The sequence below is a fragment of the Phyllosticta capitalensis genome (genome assembly GCF_038381095.1).
Source record: "Phyllosticta capitalensis strain CBS 128856 chromosome Unknown BKA78scaffold_11, whole genome shotgun sequence".
Classification (NCBI taxonomy): domain Eukaryota; kingdom Fungi; phylum Ascomycota; class Dothideomycetes; order Botryosphaeriales; family Phyllostictaceae; genus Phyllosticta; species Phyllosticta capitalensis.
In genome coordinates this window covers 563734-581771 of record NW_027117449.1, presented here as the reverse complement: position 1 = coordinate 581771, position 18038 = coordinate 563734, and the positions used below count along the sequence as shown (strand labels likewise).

Below are 18038 nucleotides of genomic sequence, written 5' to 3'. Positions count from 1 at the left end.
ATGCGGGCCCGGTAAGAGCTAGACACCCGAGTTCTGCACGTCGAATCTTTGTAGACGCTGGAGTAAATCAGTCGCCCTCGCCATTCTTACTAGTCCCTTGCTGATTTCATCTGTGTTCCATCATCTCCTTTCTTTAACAAAAAGACATCCCTGCCTTCTCAACAATAGTGCATTCGCCGCTGTTGCCCACCGTGCCCACATGTTATTCGGGCCTTTTGGAGATGCAGGAATGGAGAAGAAGATTGGCAAAAAGCTACTTCGGCCGAGACTTGAACTCGGGACCTTCAGTGTCCAACAGCCAGCTGTGAAGCTGATTTGTTAGACTGACGTGATAACCAACTACACCACCGAAGCTACTTGTTGAAGAGCACTCTGTGAAATTGTATTATGAAGTTCAGCATTGACACTCAGAACAGGATTGGAAAATCTCAGCTCTTTCCCTCTCACAATTATAGCTTATCAAGAATACTGGTGGTGCTTTCATTCTCTCAGTGCAACTTCCAAGCTCGCAAGACGTGCAAGACATGTGAATTTGAGGAGATGATGTCATTTGTTTGAGCAACAAAGACATGGACCAAAACAATTTGAAGCACCACAATATCAAGAATTTTGCACGAACTTCAATTCCTTTCTTGTTGCAGAATATACCAGACGATCCCACGTATGAACGCTGCAGGATTGTTGAGCTGGGCGCTTAGTGCTCGGCTGAGGACCTCCAATGATCTGTCGCAACTACGCGGCAACCCTGCGGCCCGCTCCGCTACCAACCACCTCTTTCGATTCGGGACACTCCATTTACTTTTCGCAAACCCCGCCCGCTCCAGCGCGATGAAGTCCCGTCGCTGTGCCAAACCGACTCCATCGAGTCAACCGCTGCAACTTCGGGTTGATCGTTGAGATCGATTGCGACGCATGCCAGACCTCCAGGAACACACCGAGGTGAGGACGACGCGCCTTCGTTTGCGCGGCTTGTGCGTGGAGGATGCGGAGGATGTCCATCTGATCCGGTCGCGCCCCGAGGCCATGTTGTATTCGTAGGTACTTCAGTCCGGCTACCAAAGAACGGAGCTAATCAGGCTGCAGTCACAATGGCCCCGAAGCGAGCATCGAACACACCCAAGGTTGGATCCGTGGCTGCCTGAGCCGTCCCAACGTATACAACTTTGCCATAGAATTGCTTTCTCCAGAAGATTACGTCGATAAAACCGACGATAAAGCCAGCAGACACAAAGTGATTGGCTTGGTAGGCGCAGTCGGGGCCCCAGAAATTGGCTACATGTTCCATCCGGACTTTTGGGGGCGCGGTCTGGCCACGGAGGCCCTGCAGGCGTTCATGCCTCTCTACTGGCAGCAGTTCAGGTCCGAGTTTGACTTTGCTTCTGCCAAAATCGACCCGGCCAACGGCCAAAGCAAGCGGGTGTTGCAGAAATGTGGCTTCAGTCTCGAGGACAGAAAGATCAAGAGCTTTGGGAACCCGAGTCTAGGCCTGCGGGATATTGAAATATATCGCCTGCAGCGCCCAGCGGCCGTTTGTCAATAGAGACAGATGTCGGCGACGGGGACTAGGTGTTGTTTTTCCGGACGGTCCAGAACATCCGGCCCATCTCGAGTAGCACGACAGGAGTTCGAATGGTGCGGAGTATTCCACATGCCAAACGGCCATTCTTCCACTTGGCTGAGCCTGCCTCTCGAAACGTCGCTCTGCAGGGGCGAAGAAGAAAAGCCAGCCGGCCTGTGGCGCCCGATGGAGGCTCAAATCATGTGATTCTGCCCTATGCTGGAACATTGGTACGTTGAGCGAGGTTGGTGCGTCACCACCAAGGATCCAGCGCAAGCCTCGCGACGAAAGAGGCGCAGACCATGGCGGAGCGAATGATCAACGACCAATCAGCCTTGTCCAGCAGCTCGACACCCATGACTGTCCAGATTCACGCTCTGTACGAAGCTCTGACCGCGACTTTCAAACAAATATTCCCTCTAGGGCCTCTTGTGTTTACCTTGTCCGATGTTCTGAGTGTGAAGGAACCCAGGCTGCACACGTGTGGCCTCGAGTCTGTCTAGTTGCTAACCTGGTGACGCAGCCTCAGCGTCACCAACCGAGGACTCAGCAAACATTAGCCCCCACACTTGCCTTTGACTACACGCATCTACAGCAAACAGCGAACATATTCGAATCGAAGCTGTTTCGAAACTTGTCATCATTTCATTTCATTTTCAAAGTACTGTTGTCTGGTTGAATTGTTGTTTGGGCTTTCATTCTACAGTCGTGGAGACAATCACGTTGGCTTTTTCAATCACGAGCCCTGGAGCCTTCGGCAAAGACAGGCTTCCTTAAAGCTGTGAATATTCCTCATTGACTCACCACACTACAATCGCCCTTGACGCCTCGATCGACCTCCCAGTACCTCTCTTGGCGTCATCTGGACGTTCTCAAAACCTTCAGAGCGTATATAAAGTCCGACTGGCCCATCTCGCAACGAATCATCATGCACCCGCCACGACTCGAGATGGAAGGATCAAAGCCCAACCCCCGCGCCCCGCTCCGGCTTCTCTCGCTTGATGGCGGAGGAGTCCGGGGCTTGTCGAGCCTCATGGTCCTGGACGACTTAATGGAGAACATTGCGCTCGAGGAGAAAAGACTCGGCATGCGCCCGGCCAGCGACAACGAACCACTCAAGCCCTGCGATTACTTCGACCTCATCGGCGGAACAAGCACTGGCGGGATCATCGCCATTCTGCTTGGAAGACTGCGACTGGATATCAAAAGCTGCATCGCGATATACTCCGAACTTGCGGAACAGATCTTCAAAAATGACAGGTCCTTCAACCTGGCTGGAATGAAGGTTCCCATTGGAAAGACGCGATTTTCAGGTGCTGTCCTCGAGAACGCTATCAAGAAGTCCCTCGTGAAGCTGGGGTACGACGAGGACGAACCCATGTGGGATGATTCCCTGTTTGAGGAGCACGGCGAGCAAAAAGACGGGCGAAACGATAGCATATGGGCAGACGTCCCGGAGCCGACTCTGACCGAGTCACCACGGGAAAGCCTCAGCACGGAGAGCAGGGCGACCACACCGACCAAGTTGGACAAATCAAAGACGACCGACAGCTTCTTTGACTCCCCGCCAACCAAGTCTTTCAAACGCCACAATCGCACAAACACCCCTACGTGGCGGGTACACAGACATACGTCTGTTCATCGAAAGCCCAACCAGAGAGGATGCCGCGCGTTTGTCGTCTCTGCCTTGAAGAACGCACTGGGTCTTCCTCGAATCCTCTCGACCTATGATCCTAACGACCGCTCAACAAGGATTTGGGAAGCTCTCCGCGCCACCTCTGCCGCGCCTACCTTTTTCGAAGAAATGACTTTTGGCACACCTCGAATGACCTATCTCGACGGAGGCGTTGGCTTCAACAACCCTTGCGCAGAAGTTGACTATGCTGCAAAGTCAATCTGGGAAGGCCGTCCAATCGGTGTTATAGTCTCCGTGGGCACCGGTCTTCAGACTATTCCGTCGGTCAAAAAAGTTGCAAGCTGGCTTCCTTTTGGACTTGGGACAGACATCGCTCTCGCCTCCGCACTAGGCTCTCTGGCCGCGGGGACTGCTAGAGTTCACTCCGAATTGAGCCGCATGTATTACGAGACTCCCACGCATTACTATCGATTCGACGTGGATGGTGGTCTCGCGAACATTTCGCTCGAGCAGTGGATGATGGAAGACGAAATGGCCGCTCTGACCGAACAATACATGTGCGAGTCGGAGCAAGTACGCCGCGCCCAACAATTCGGTGAACTCATCGTCAAGCTTTCTGCCCTGCCGCCGAAATTCGAAATCCCCGCAACCACATTCCGGACCGGCATCACTGGCCGCGGTCTCATCGATGGCTCCTTCATCCAGGAAGAGCTTGATTTCAAGACGGGATTCCCACTCGGCGTCGTCCCGACACTGTCTGAGCATCAAAATCTCAACCAACTCGCCACCACTTCGCCTTCTGGCCAGCGCGGCTTTACTCTCGATTCAAACGGCCGCGTCCGCGGCGTGCTTCCTATCGCGCTTGACCTCGATGGCGACGGCCGCCGCGAAGAATGCGCCGTTCTTACCTGCAAGCGCGCTGACAACGTCTGTCTCCGGGCCCTGCGTACCGGCATTCCTCCTGGCCGCTATCGCGTCTCGTTCATCGTGTCGCTGTTCACCCCGCAGGACGGCTGCGCCATTCCCTCGGAAGTTGTCTTTTCTGTCGGCAAGCCCCTAGATGTGACCACATTTGCACACCGTGTGGTTGATGTCAAGATCACTCCTGATGTGGTCCCTGTCCTGTTGGGCGCGGATGCGGTACGCGTACGTGTCGGCCGGACGAGGTACGCGGAAACCAACGGCAAGGGGTGGATCGAGGTCACCGCAGATGTGGAGGTGGATGTGGGCCTTGAAGGCGCGTTGGGCCTGTTGGTCACGAAGAGCTTTGAGAAGGGAGTTTTCGTTGGTGGCTGGAGCTTTGGAGGTGTGAGGTTGGAGCCTGTTGGTACGCAGTGATTTGTTGTCATTTTGTTATGGTGCACTTGTCCCGCATTTTCCAAGATATCCTTTCTCTGCATCCGCATAGCAGTCAGCATTTCAGGTGTGTTCGGTCCGGCGCTCTGATTTTCCATCCTGCGAGTTTTGCAAGAGATTTTCTGCATTTTTTGTACAGCACATTATCATTATACCCTCTGTTGTACCCTCTCGAAGGACGATTGTTGATTGCCTCTTTGTTCTTATTCTCTCCTTGATCCATCTTGTGCAACAATCGGCATTGTCTTACCCAGAACGGTCATATCACAATGGTCGTAACTTGGCCTGTGCACAGCCTGCTCTTCCTTAGGTATTATTAGGTTGTTCGGCGGCACGGCAACCAATGTGCCAACGCGCACACCGAAAACTGCGCCGCACCGAACTGCTGCTTCGAACTCTTCTCATCAGTCTTCCCTACCTTTTCATCTCACTCTCTAACTTGATTGTATCTCACGCCAGCCGACCAGCTCTACCACCCTATCTCAAAGAAACTTTGACCCCCTCACTCCCCCCCTGTCTCTGTCGCAGCCGCTCTTGAAGATGGAGAAACGATCGAGCATCGTCCTCTCAAATCCATCCGACTGGGACGGTTGGCTACTCGAGGTCAAAACCCAAGCGTTTGCTTTGGGGGTTCCGTGGATGTTGATCGACCCAGACGAAGATTCCCTGCCACGAGGACTTTCACAACCCAAGCGCCCCCAGGATCACAAATCCCGCAGCAAGTCAAGCTGTACCGGAAAGAAAGTAGACGATGAGATGTCCTTGGAGTGGAGAATCTACGAAGGTGACCTAGGCCGATACGAAAAGCAGCAACAAAGTCTAGGATCGCTATCTCAGTACATCCTGAAGCACATCAGCCCTCATTTGTTTTCTTGCCTGGCCCACTGTACTCCTGTTCCTCATCCGTGTTTACTTTTAAGCGATCTGGAGCAAAGGGTTGCACCCAGTGACTCTCTACGAGAGGCTATGGCGGAAAAGGAGATAGAGGATCTCAAAGCGAATCACCCTGCATACGAAGATACTCTTGCTTGGCTCGACAGGTGGGATCTGGTCATATCGCAGACGCGCCGCCTTCCCACAATTTCAGGCATGACGGAGGCATACCAGACGCTTCGCACGAGTTACCCCTTCGAATTCAGTCTTGCCAAGGAACGCTACCAAGACACGGTGATTGTTGGCGAGGGTGGTCCCGTACTTTCCTCCAAACAGTTTGTCGAAAGATGGCAGGAGCAACTTTTGAAAAACTTCCGTGGGATTTGGGAGGAGCGCCTGATTTTCAAAGGAAGAAACAATGAGCGGAGGGATACCTCGGACTATGAATCTCCGGGCAGAGGGACTCCGGATTCAGAAAACACAGTATCGCAGACGAACCAAAAAGCCTATTCAAACGGGCCTCCCCGATGCCTATGCGGCAACTTCGAGTACTACTCGAGGTGCCTTTATCTCAACAAGGCTTTGAGACCACCGCATTGGGAACCTGATCCGGAGAGGCAACAATTGGTAGCTGTATCTCTCACAGACCCTGCCGTTGCGGACAAGGTTGACAAGTCTCTCCGCCGGTGGAAGAAGAAACAAGCAACGCAAGCCAGATTAGACGACGACGACAAGTCGTCGGTTTCTACCATCAAGTTGTGGCCGGGACAGCTCTGAGCGGCATCGACCGCTCTCTCGAGGAGATTGCCGTTGCATTCGGCGTTGCCAGTTGATTCAATTTGGTGCTCTGGCCAGACTCTCCATTGCACTTTCACCAGTCAAAAGAAATCTCCAGGACTTCCGAGGCCATTTCCGACGCGATACAATTTTCCTAGCTACCAAACGGCCTCGCGATCTTGGTCTATCCCTTGGATGCCCAAGAACCCTCGAGTGGCGACGTAACTATGAAGTTGGCGGTGGTATCAGCTGCGCAGCATCGACTTCCTGCATGCGGACTATTTTGACAACCACATACACTGCAATCACACATCCCAGATGCACGGTGCCTGGAGATAACATTGCCCCAAAGACCACAAGCTGGTCAGTGCCTCATGTGCTTGAGGGCGCCAGGAAAAGACGAAATGCGGCGTAGTCATCTGGCGGGGTTGCACGATTTTACTGCACCCACCTTCCTTTAAGTCCACACACCCTTCGACCTCGACTTGCCCCGACTCTGGAAGCGTGGTCGACTTTCAATTATTGAAACTTTCCGTTGCTCTCTCCGACATGTAAGTTTCATTCTCCTGCGCGAAGGGCCCTCGCTGAGAATCAATCTGCAGTCCTTGTCCTATAGCCAGCGACATGGACGGTCCAGAAATCGTGCTCTCCAAATCCTCGGACTGGGACCTCTGGCTCTTCAACATCAAGATCCGTGCGACCGGTCTCGGTGTTTGGGATTTGATCGACCCTGCAAAATATACCAAGCCACAAGGACTCATCGAACCAAACCGCCCTGAAAGCCTTCATATCAATCAATCTGATCTCAAAGACAACTCGGAGTATCAGAGGGACTTTCTGAACTTGAAAATCTATCGGTTGGATCTGGAAGAATACAGAACTCAGCAGCAAAACCTATCCGCGATCTCTCTTTATATCATGAGGACCGTCGCGCCGGAATTGCTTTCGCGCCTGGCCCATCTCGTATCGGACCACCACCCATGGGAGATGATGCGCATACTGTCAATCAGACTGGAGCCAACATCGCTTGAAAGGGTCGTCGATGCCGATGTTGGACGCCGCAGTCTCGAAACGAGTAGCGACGAAACGGAGCAAAAATGCCGCCTCCAGAATGCTAAAGCGAGTGACGTGCTCGAACTCTTCGACAAAAAGGAAATTGCCATGGCGAAAGCCCGCAAAATATCTGCTGCCTTACGTGACGACCGGTCGATCTACTCCTATACTATCATCTCCTCTCCAGCCGACGAAGAGTGGTTGGAGAGAATCATTTCAGAGGTCACGGAATCCAAGTGCAATAGCACCCAAGACGATGTAGACTGCTGGCGTCTGAATACCAGAGACTTGGGATCGCTCTATGATTATCAATCATCTGATCGCCCAGACACACCAAATCGGCATCGCTTCTACTTCCATCTTTCGGGGTTGATAGATGACGCAAAAACGATCTAAAGCAGAAGGAAAAGCGAGGTCCACTGTGCTGCTCTCCGATCCTGCGAACGCAGGTGAGGTCGAACGGTGGTAACAGCTTTGGACAGAGAGCGACAATGGAAATCAATGGACCGACTTTCTCTTCGACTGCAGAGTCCCCAAGCCTGTGGACAGAGAGCTCTTGTCCACATTCTGTCCACATCCTTATCTTTCCTTATTTCAAATAGTCTTGAGAGGTTGGAGGCATAGATGATCGCAAAAGAAATGGAAACTCCAAGGCGCGATGCTTGAATGCTCCCAGTAGCCATCATTTTACGAGCTCAAACGTCCAAGTCTTTAGAAAGCAAGGTGTTTAGATCACTCCCTATACACACTTATCTCAACTTCCCCGCCAAACTAATAAGTCCGAGAAAATACAGCTATATAGGGAGTATTCGAGCACCCCGCACCACCTTTGAGTTGCCATTTCTTTTGCAACCCCCTGTGGAGGCTATGGCAAAAAGTACACGAGCTCGACGATCACCAATCAGTCTGTGTCTTGTGGCCAAGAATTGGCAGCATATCAACGGGGTAGTGATCTTACAACGACACTGACTTCGCTGGACATTTGCCACTTCTCCACTTATATTTGACTCAAAGACCACCCTATTCCTATGTTGTGATATCGGAATGCCAACGATAGGAAGGCCACAAGACGTCGTCAGTCAACCCGAGACGAGATGTCTGACAGTTGCACTAACTTGTTGCAATTTTTACTCTCTCACTTCCTGTAAGCTCCTTGCTTGATAATCCCTGGATAAATTAAGTGCCTCTTGAGGATTGCTCCACTTTTGCACGGAATGCTATAAGTACACCCCACTATGCGGTAAATTTCTGCATTCCCTCGTGATCAAGGGGCTTCGTCGGTGCCCATTGGTGATTCGAGCTTTTATCAACAATATATAATGCAGTTCACTGCTGGTCTTTCAACAAGATACTTAAAGTATTTCTGTTTCCTCTAATATATTCACTTCTCACCTTTTGACCTTGGGCGTGGGGAACACTAAGCGTGAATCCGATAGTGTTTGTGCTGTTGTCTCAAATTATTGCTCGTAGATTTGCTAACCAACATGGTAGGTCCTCAAGATGGCCCAACGCCTGGCGGACCAATCGGCGCACCACCTGGCAACAGGCGACATGGCGACAGCCGCACAATTTGAGCTCTCAGAGCTGTCCGACTGGGACGACTGGCTCTTTCGCATTGAAAGATTTGCCGGGGCTTACGGGCTCTGGCACCGCATCAATCCAGCTAAAGAAGTCAAGCCCCTTCAACGCGAGGAGCCTCCACGCCCACAGTGCTTGGAAACTAACGGGCGCGAGGGGAAAATGGCGGAACTCTCTGTATATACCATGAACAACAACATGTATCAGGGAGAGCGCAAAAATCTCGCGAAGGTTTTTGACTACATCGTTGAACACATCTCCCCTGAGCTTTATCAGGCCGTCGTTCCGATGGTTGTGGATCACCATCCGTGGACACTGCTGCGCAAACTTCAGGAAAGAGTGGCACCGACACGTACCGAACGCATTATACAAGTGCTCCACAACTACAACGAGCTTCGAAAGACACCCAGGAAAGAAGACGTTCTGACGTGGTGTGATGACTGGGAGAAAATGCTCGTTCAGGCGCAAAAGTGCAACTTGTTCGATGCGCATGATAAAATCGCAATTGTCGATTTTCTCATGGCCATACGCCCACGCTATGAGGAATTTGCAGCCGCTGGCCTGAAGGCCATCTCGATACCGGAATTAGCCGGGCGCTTCACGCTCAATGAGTTTATATACGGGATCCGCTATTGGGAACGCAACAGCGAGACTCCAGCAGACTACCAAGGAAGCGTCCCAACTTCGGATACTTCGGCCCAGGGGCTTCGCGGCTCTGGCCAAAGCGAGGAAGATATCAAAGCTGAGCTCAGGGCCCAATTCAAGGATGAACTTGAAAAATACAAGAAGCAGCTCAGGGATTCGGCTAAACGCAGAGAGATCGAAGAGAAAGCCAGAATCATGGCCACTGTCCGCGTAGTCCTCGAAGACCATCTCGACGCTGACACGCAGGCTTTAATGGGCGCGATTCACGGCAGGCTTGATCGCGGATTGAGTGGCATCCAACATTCTTTGGGAGAAGAAGTTGGCGACACCCGCGCTATCACGAAAGCAGAACTTCATACCGCCTTCGAGATATTTAAGCGCGAAGTTGAAGAAATAAACCGCCGCCAACTCCAAGACTTGCGTTCGCACTTAGACGTCGCGAACGCAACTCTAGTCCGCGAAGTCGGACGAGTCAAATCTGAAATCGAAAGTCAACGACGTGAGCATGAAGCTCAATTCGAGAACCAACGCCATGAGCACGAAGTCAAACTCGAGAACCAACGCCGTGAGCACGAAGCCAAACTAGGACGCGAAATTCAGGAGCTCAAGAACATCTTGGAAGAGACGGCCAAAAAACACAAAACCCCGGCCTCAATCATTACGAACTCGACGGTCTCTAGCCCTGCTTCTAGCCCTACCTTGAACACCGCCTGCCATGACAGCAGCAAGATCATTCACAAGGACGACAAACGCCACTGGTCCCTACCGCCCTGCCCCTGCGGTGGGGTGCACTACTACAGCAAGTGCTTGTACATCAACAAGAAGCTGAGAATGCCGGGATGGGTGCCGGACCAAGATGTCATGCAGAGAGTCCAGACGCATCGAACAGATCCGGTGAATGAGGATAAGGTGCAGCGTTCGCTCGAAACGTGGAAGAAGTGGAACAAGCAATCGAAGACGACGAGGAAGGAGAGTGCGGGAATTGTAACTGTGCCCAATAAGCATGGGGATGGGGATGCGGAAAGCGTGTCGGATGGGGTGCCTTTGTGGCCAAAAGTCCCGACGGAGCGTGTCAAAGTTTGATCGGGATAGGGGGTTGAAGATGGGATGGGAATCAGCGGGTGAGCGCTGTCTGTCAATTTGTTGTCTTAGTGTACCATTACCTACGATTTTTCGGTTGCATGTAGTTATTTCTAAGCAACAATAACCCAACCTCGTCTGTCGCTACTCCTTCCAATATGCACTCGCACGCTACTGCCACAATCTCTGTCCCCACACCAAAGCGGCGAGCTCCCCTGCCACATCAGGCAATCCCAGCACTGACCCGTCCAATTAAACGGCACAGATACCAACATTGCAGCCATAGAAGCTGTCAAAACGGAAAACAAGTAGCAGGGCTAGTTCAGGTCCTCGACTCTGCCTGTAGGGCGTTGCATGGATCCAATGCCTTCCTTCTTTTACGGTTATGCACGCACCATGTCCAATACCAACCCAAGCATCAATAACTATGCCAACCGGTCTGTGTTCAGTATACGGGCATCGAGGAACATCTCGACTGACACATCACACAGTCGCAAAACTTCGGTCGTACAACGGCGGCGGCTATTCAATGGACACCTACCCAACGCTCCAGCCATCCCGGCGTCGTGATGAAGAGCCGCATCACAGACACCATCATCTTCTTGTCATAAATGTGACATCACTAGCGACGGACAATGTATTTGATGCTTCCGCCGAGTTGCTGCTCTGGACTATTGAAGGTCCTTCGGCCAGCGGCCTCCTCGCTTCCTACCCCTGTCTGATTAACATGCCCCCTGCTCACCGCCCCGCTTCTGTTCCCCATAACAGCGGCCATCCGTCCGGCCAGCTCGGCGATTGGTTAAAATGGATTTCTTGCGGCCGCTCTTCTCTGCATCTGCCTTTCTTTCATTTACTGTATCTCCTCCACCAACACTCCTGATGAAGGTAGGGGACAGCACGCCAACTGAATCCTCTTGATTTCGTCCGACCAAATTCCTCACTCACGCTTTTGTTTTCTTGGGCCCTACAGTCCTCAGTCATTCTGCTTTTGAACTCAAATCCACCGACGTACGTTCAAGCTCTTGTTGACAGTAAAGGCCACGTCTAATCATTCTGTCAGTGACCGAGCTTCGGCAGAATGGCGACAACAACAGATTTCGTTCTTTTCAACTCATCTGATTGGGATGTGTGGCTGGCGCGCATCAGGCTGCACGCGGAGTGCCACTATGGTTGCTGGAACCACATCAATCCAGACCTCGAGGTCAAAACCATCCGACGATCAGCGATCGGCTTAAATTCCGGCACGTGGGAAGCATACCGAAGAGATCTCGCTCAGATGCACGCGTTCATTGTCGACCGCATTTCTGATGAGCTGTATTCCGCCGTCGTCCCGTTGGTGGAAGATTTGCACCCTTGGACGCTGTTGTGCATGTTGCAAGATAGAGTGGCACCAACAGAGTCCGAACGGCTTCTTGAGTTCCGCAGAGAATATGACGCGCTCTGCAAGACGCCCGAGAAGAACCACCTCTTCCAGTGGCTCACTGACTGGGAGTTGGTAGTCGCAAATGCGCAAAGACACCGTTTCTTCGGCTCGGATCTCACGATTCCTGTGTCAGACTTTTTATCCGCCATCCAGCCAATCTACCCGCAAATGACGAGCATGATGCTGCTGCTCAGGACAAGAAACAAGATCGCCGAGGAGCTGTCATTCACAAACGTCGTCCATATGTTCCTCCGCGAAGTGCATCGAGAGGCCGAGGCGACCGCCAAAATCCGCGAAGAGCCGAAAGTTCCGGACTCCGTTTTCTCCACCTTGATGCTTCACGGCTCCGATCAACACAAAGAGGATATTAAGGCTGAGCTTCGGGAGCAGTTGAAGGAAGAGCTGATGGGCCACGTCAAGGATCACCTTAAGAAGCTCGAGACCGGCCTTAGAGAGGAGCTGAAGGAGGAGCTCAAGGAGGAGCTCAAGGCTCAAATCAGGGACGAGCTCGAGTCGACACTTAAGGACCAAGTTAAGAACGAGCTCAAGTGCGAACTCGGCGAACAGCTCAATGACCTTGTCTCGACTACACGCAAAGAACTGCAGAGCAAAATTGAGGATGACACGCGCAAGATCAGAGAAACTTCTGATAGCGATTTTGTTGGCGCGCTCTCCAAACTCCAGGACCAGGCAAACCATGAAGTTAGCACAATGTGTCGAAAACTCGACGACGACGTTCAGCGTGTATGCAACAAGCTTGAGGAAAGAGTGGATTCCAACACAGACAGTATACGAGAATATCTGAAAGCCTCAATGGACGAACAGATTAAGACGTTGAATGAGTCCAAGAGCCAAGTCAGAAGAGAACTCGACGACTACAAGAACAAAATCAAGAGCGGGATTATGAACGCACTCCAGGATAAGATCAAAGACTCGGTCAAGGATCAACTTGCCGCTGAGCCAGAAAGGGACCTTGACAAAGCACATAAGGATGAGCTCAGGGACCAACTGATGAGCGAGCTACACGAGCTTATGAGCAAACTAAGAGAGAAAGTCATGGAAGAGATCAAGGAGAATGAAAAGGGGAGGACTAGAAGAAGAAGACGTGGAGGGAAGAACAGGAGATCTCGAAAGAATCCGCCGCCCTGCGTATGCGGCGACTGTCACTGGTACCGCGATTGTCTCTACCTCAACAAGGCTCTACGACCTGAAGACTGGATTTCGGATGAAGAGGTTGTAGAGAGGGTCCATACGCATCTCACTGACCCTACCAGAGCGGACAAGGTACAGCGAGCTATCGAACGCTGGAAGAGGAGGCAGCAAGTGAAGCAGGAAGCTGTTGCTGATGACGATGACAACCAGTCTGATGGCGTTGCCTTGTGGCCGGAGACCTTGACCCACCGCGTCGAGGTTTGATTGTGGGATAGCCGCAATGGAAGTATTGGTTTTGGATTTTCCGTGCTGGCGGCTCAAGAGGTCACTGACCGAGTAGTCTGGTGGGTTTTCCGTGCTGCTTGACTTCCTCGCTTTCGACCCTTCTGCGCATCCTCACCACTTCCTCAGGACTGCGCCTAGTCTACGTTCCAGTCGGTTGCCGTCTAAGTCTTTTCTGGCGACCCTTTTCTTTCTCACGAAGCCCATAGAAAATTAGGCTATCGAGTCGGGTGAAATCAAGAGCGGATTGAACTGTCTTTGAAGCTGCGGACGCGACAGCAAGGTATCGAGTCAGCAAGCGAAAGACTAAACTCAGGGGAAACCCCGGCCACGCGACTCCACTAGCAGGGGTCACCTCCGTTACTTTCTATTGTTATGGCTATGAAGTAGGAGGGATATCAGTAAGATAAGAAGGAATGGAGGTATCTAGAGGAGCTAGACCAGATTAACAAGCTACTAGATAAGTAGGAAGAGGAGATGGCTTAATAGAACTAGATACTAAGGAAGTGGAGGTTTAATACTATAAGTAGGCTATATAATTAGGAGCTTATATAGCTAATTAGTAACTAATCTACTACAATTAAGGCTGCAAGGTGATAATTTAGACTAATCAGAGGCGTTTACTTGCTAACTTTGAATCTTTGAATGTAGCAAGCCATCAAGTGGGTGGAAAATCAAGGCGGGGTCAGAAGTCTGAAAAGGCGGGGTCAGAAATCCAGACGCCTATAATTTCCCTCCAACCAGCGTTCACTTCCGCCGCCTTCCTTGTGTTCTTCATCCGCCGCGAAGCAACTTCAACGTCAACCGTTCGCGAATCTATCTCTCTTCCTGGACCTCAACATCTTGGAATCTTGCCTGCGTCTTGCTTCAAATTGTAATTACAAGTTGCATAGTCACCACGTCGAAAACTGGCAGAATGTCAGCCTACAAAGTCATTCTTTCCACGTCCGCCGACTGGGAAGATTGGATTTGCACCATCAGGTTCCGCGCAAACAGCCTCGGCGTCTGGAATCTGATCGACCCTACGAATGAAGAGCCCCAGGGGCTACTGACGGAGCCAAACCGCCCTGACACAAGTTGTCTCGATGAACCGTCGACGTCCACGTCTCCGGAATCCCGAGAGGATCTAAGGCTTAGACTGGAAGTCTACAAAATCGACCTAGGATCGTACCGCAGGCAACAAGACAATCTTGGACAAGTCTCTCTATGGATACTGGATAACGTGTCACCGCATTGGTTTTCGATTCTCATTGAGTCACGTGACAATCCATGGGACATGCTGCGGATCTTGAGGCGAAAGGTGGCGCCGTCGTTGGGGGAGGATTGGGCAAAGGTGAACCGCGACGCCACGGAGCTCGACAAAAATCCTCTCGAAGACGACGGCGTCCTCGAATGGCTCGAAAAGTGGGAATTGATCGTGACTCGATATAAACCTCTGGCTTCTAACGGCGAAGTTTCGATCAGAAGGTTCTTAATTGATCGTATCCACCCAAAGTTGGGCCAGGAATGGGCCAAGGACATCATCGACTCGACTGCGAAGGAGAAGGGAGAAGACCGGTTCTTCAAACTTGTTGAAAAAACTCGTCAGCATTATTGGAGACAAGAAATGATGGATCGATCGATCCCTTGACAACAAGTCGGCCAAACAAGTCGCCGTCAGCAATCAGTGAATCGGCAACAATCTTTCAGCCGGTGCACTTGGAGGCTACCACGAAACGACAAAAATGCCGTCGAGGAGATCTGGTTTCGTCGACAAGGCGGGCAGTTATTTGCAGGTACCGTCCCAAAACTCAGACTCCTGGTTTTATCGCCCGGGGGGCTGATGTGCGGCAGGTAGACAGTTCATTGGATAAATGGAGGCATTCGATAGGAGTAGCGAGATCAATGACGGACTTACGGAGTTCCTAGGCTGGTGGGCTGCGTCAAACTTGAATGAAATCGGAGTTGCACCTTGCCTCTTTTCTTACTTTCCGTGTGCATGCGGAATTCGCCAACATTCACTTGACACTGATCCTGTGTTTTTGACCATCGAGGCGGCGTCGCTTGGTCCGTCAGTCCAGCCAGCGAGACCCGCAGCGCCAAAGCGCCCCCTGACAGCTCACCCAGACTCCGCTCACATCCCCCTGACCAGCTCACACACCCCCAGCAACCAGCCCCCAGCCCCCCCCTGCTTCTCCCGCGTGGCACGCACAGTCCAGCAGCCTCTCTCGGCCCAAGCGCACGCACGAGCAGCAAGAGGCAGGCACACGGGCCAGCCGAATCCACCCAAACGACAGCACTAGCCGGGTGAAGCCGGAGCTGGCAGGGGCGGACGTGCCCGCCTGCGCCACGCTGTCGGTTTGGTGCCTGGATGATGGGCGATGGCCGGCGGCGGCGGTGGGCAGAAACGTCAAAAAGTCGCTAGACCCTCGTTGTTGCTGGCTGGTTTGCTAGTCGACCGAACCACCGACCCGAATCCTTCGGTACACCGACCGGCGCCCGCCCGCAGTCGGGACCGGTGAGCGGAGAGCGCATGCACACGAGGTGGGTTTCGAGATGCTTGGTTTCTTGGATTCTTGGATTTTTTGGGGGGCGGAGGTGGAGAGTGTTGTCTGAGGCGAAAGCGGGCTTTTGTGGAGTGGATGGATATGGTGGCGAGCGAGCACCGTGCCTGGTTTTGGAGCCAGACAGCCCTTTGCTGACGATGGTGTTGAGAAGCGCTCAAAACTAATGGCGACGTCGTCATTGGCGAATTGACCTCCTGCAACGAGCGAGGGACCCTGCGTAGCGATGAGCGGCGGGCGAGCGAGCTTCGTCCGGTCCAGAAAGTGGTCTTTTTTCTCTCGCTGCTGTTCCTGGTGTTTTCATGTCGTTGTTAGGGCGCAAGCGCTGGAGAGCGGCAGCCTGACTCGTCTCGCCTCGGCGCCCTCCGCCGCCGACTTCGGGTTAGCTGCGCGGGTTGCAGCGGAAAACCATCGAAAGACATCATTGAATTCCGCAGCAGCAGCAGCAGCAGCAGGCCGAGCGACTGCGAAGCTGGGAATCTCTCGGCGGCGACAGCAGACGTGGTTACAGCTGCGGGAGACGGCCACGCTAGGTTAAAATGGCCTAGACCAGATTTAGGAAGGCGGATGAAAGGCAACATGTGATGCGCGGGCCGGCCGTCAAACTCCAGCCGGCAAATCTTCCAGTCGAGTCGTGAGGCAAGCAAGCCGTCAGCGTGCTTTTGTCGCCGACTGGCATGTCCTGGGGATCAGTGTCGATATCATTCGCGTTGGTGCAGATGCTTTGTCGTCGAGTTGACACATGGTTGAGGGGTCGACATCTCGGCTATCGTCCAACCAGCTGCAGAGTACCTTGGCGGCAGCAGACTACAACCATGGCGACAGTAGTTGCACTGCTTGGATCGTGGCTCAGCTAGAGAGTGTTCTTGGTGAGTGGTGATGGCATGACTTGTGTTGGATTTTTGAGCATTGGCAGTGACTGGTGGAGAGCAGATGACTGATGATGTGAGCTGCGTAGAGAGCCCAAGGCCAAAAGCAAAACAAGGTGAATCAATGCTTACAGATGGAATTAGCAAGATCAATGTATTTGAGCAGCCACAGCGCCGGCAAGACCGGCTGCACCGGCTCTGGTGCATCTTTTCCGGTGGTTGTGCATGCCGGCGGAGATGAGTCGGCAATGGACCCTGAAGTCGACGGGAGTTGGGGAGTGTCGAGTTAAACTCTGACCACTCCCACAGGATGGGGACTGGAGAAAAGCTTGGCCTGTGTATAAATTGCTTTTTCCCAGCTGGGAGCAGCATCGTGTTGTGGCGCAGGCGATGGTCAGGGAGGCGATAAGGTAGTTCCCGAGATAGTAAACCAGTTTGATGGGACTTTACATGAACGGGGGGTGATCATGACGCGGGAAATGCAGTCACACGGCGGAGGATGTTCTGAAGATGGAGGATCCGCGTGGGACAAATGAGGCGGAGACGAGTTTCAGATGAGTTCCTTTATGAAAGCTGTTGGTGTTGTTATTTGTAGCTTATCTGTTGGGGACGCGTGGAGAGGCCAGGGCCGGGGACCCGGGAATCTGCACATGCAAGGTGGCGCAAAGGAACAGACAGCAGTCGCACAGCGGGAACTTAGGTATTCTGGTTGTCGGAGTCTTCAATCCGCATGCGGACGACTTCGATGTTGACAGTTGTTGTGGGAGCTCAGACTTGTTTGGTCGTTGATTGGTCGAGGCTTATCAGCAGCCAGACCAGGATTCAGGGCGATCGGATGTGGCGCTACTCCCAGAGAGGCAAGGGTGCATGCGTGGGTTGCATAAGGCTATGAGCAACCGATTGCAGCCACAGATAAGAGTACATGTACCTCCATCCCGTGCCAAGCACCTCCACAACTGCACTGCACGTCTGCAGCTGATGATGATGGATTTTGTGTCTCGCGCCGGCTGACCATGTGTGCTCCAGCCGCATAGCTGGTTTTCGTGTGTTGATATGGCATGGCGGGCCGTCGTTGGCTACGCCGTTCGCAGCATCTCGAATCGCCCCGATTGCTCTACGGGTGGGTGCGCAGGTGGCAGGGCAGGGGGCGGTTCCACGCTTCGACGTCTTTTCTGTGAACCCCACGAGGCGGCGGCACCGGCCTCGTTTAATT

The 18038-nt window shown here is 52.6% G+C and overlaps 8 protein-coding genes and 1 non-coding gene across 9 annotated transcripts; 7 read left to right on the top strand and 2 right to left on the bottom strand.

The window, feature by feature from the left end:
• Positions 1-254: 254 nt before the first annotated feature.
• Positions 255-354, bottom strand: BKA78DRAFT_t166. Its single transcript has one exon. It is a non-coding gene; the product is annotated as a tRNA-Val (tRNA).
• Positions 355-912: 558 nt separating this feature from the next.
• On the top strand, positions 913-1540 carry BKA78DRAFT_356478 (GNAT domain-containing protein; the record flags this gene model as incomplete). Its single annotated transcript, XM_066892066.1, has 2 exons — positions 913-1034; positions 1084-1540. 2 exons carry the CDS (start codon positions 913-915, stop codon positions 1538-1540), a joined length of 579 nt encoding a protein of 192 aa, XP_066739662.1.
• A 946-nt stretch (positions 1541-2486) lies between these two features.
• Positions 2487-4532, top strand: BKA78DRAFT_356477 (acyl transferase/acyl hydrolase/lysophospholipase; the record flags this gene model as incomplete). The annotated part of the gene is made up of 1 exon (XM_066892065.1): positions 2487-4532. One exon carries the CDS (start codon positions 2487-2489, stop codon positions 4530-4532), a length of 2046 nt encoding a protein of 681 aa, XP_066739661.1.
• A 558-nt stretch (positions 4533-5090) lies between these two features.
• On the top strand, positions 5091-6200 carry BKA78DRAFT_346922 (uncharacterized protein; the record flags this gene model as incomplete). The annotated part of the gene is made up of 1 exon (XM_066890547.1): positions 5091-6200. One exon carries the CDS (start codon positions 5091-5093, stop codon positions 6198-6200), a length of 1110 nt encoding a protein of 369 aa, XP_066739660.1.
• Positions 6201-6661: 461 nt separating this feature from the next.
• Positions 6662-7906, top strand: BKA78DRAFT_346921 (uncharacterized protein). The gene is made up of 2 exons (XM_066890546.1): positions 6662-6751; positions 6803-7906. The coding sequence occupies exon 2, from the start codon at positions 6825-6827 to the stop codon at positions 7647-7649; it is 825 nt and encodes a 274-aa protein (XP_066739659.1). The 5' UTR covers positions 6662-6751; positions 6803-6824; the 3' UTR covers positions 7650-7906.
• Positions 7907-8753: 847 nt separating this feature from the next.
• BKA78DRAFT_346920 (uncharacterized protein) lies at positions 8754-10559 on the top strand (the record flags this gene model as incomplete). The annotated part of the gene is made up of 1 exon (XM_066890545.1): positions 8754-10559. One exon carries the CDS (start codon positions 8754-8756, stop codon positions 10557-10559), a length of 1806 nt encoding a protein of 601 aa, XP_066739658.1.
• A 2188-nt stretch (positions 10560-12747) lies between these two features.
• BKA78DRAFT_324890 (uncharacterized protein) lies at positions 12748-13773 on the top strand. The gene has a single exon (XM_066889324.1). The coding sequence runs from the start codon at positions 12793-12795 to the stop codon at positions 13393-13395; it is 603 nt and encodes a 200-aa protein (XP_066739657.1). The 5' UTR covers positions 12748-12792; the 3' UTR covers positions 13396-13773.
• Positions 13774-13968: 195 nt separating this feature from the next.
• On the top strand, positions 13969-15333 carry BKA78DRAFT_324889 (uncharacterized protein). The gene is made up of 2 exons (XM_066889323.1): positions 13969-15188; positions 15247-15333. Exon 1 carries the CDS (start codon positions 14330-14332, stop codon positions 15041-15043), a length of 714 nt encoding a protein of 237 aa, XP_066739656.1. The 5' UTR covers positions 13969-14329; the 3' UTR covers positions 15044-15188; positions 15247-15333.
• A 1065-nt stretch (positions 15334-16398) lies between these two features.
• BKA78DRAFT_39858 (uncharacterized protein) lies at positions 16399-17433 on the bottom strand. The gene has a single exon (XM_066893117.1). The coding sequence runs from the start codon at positions 17195-17197 to the stop codon at positions 16658-16660; it is 540 nt and encodes a 179-aa protein (XP_066739655.1). The 5' UTR covers positions 17198-17433; the 3' UTR covers positions 16399-16657.
• Between the last annotated feature and the right edge of the window lie 605 nt (positions 17434-18038).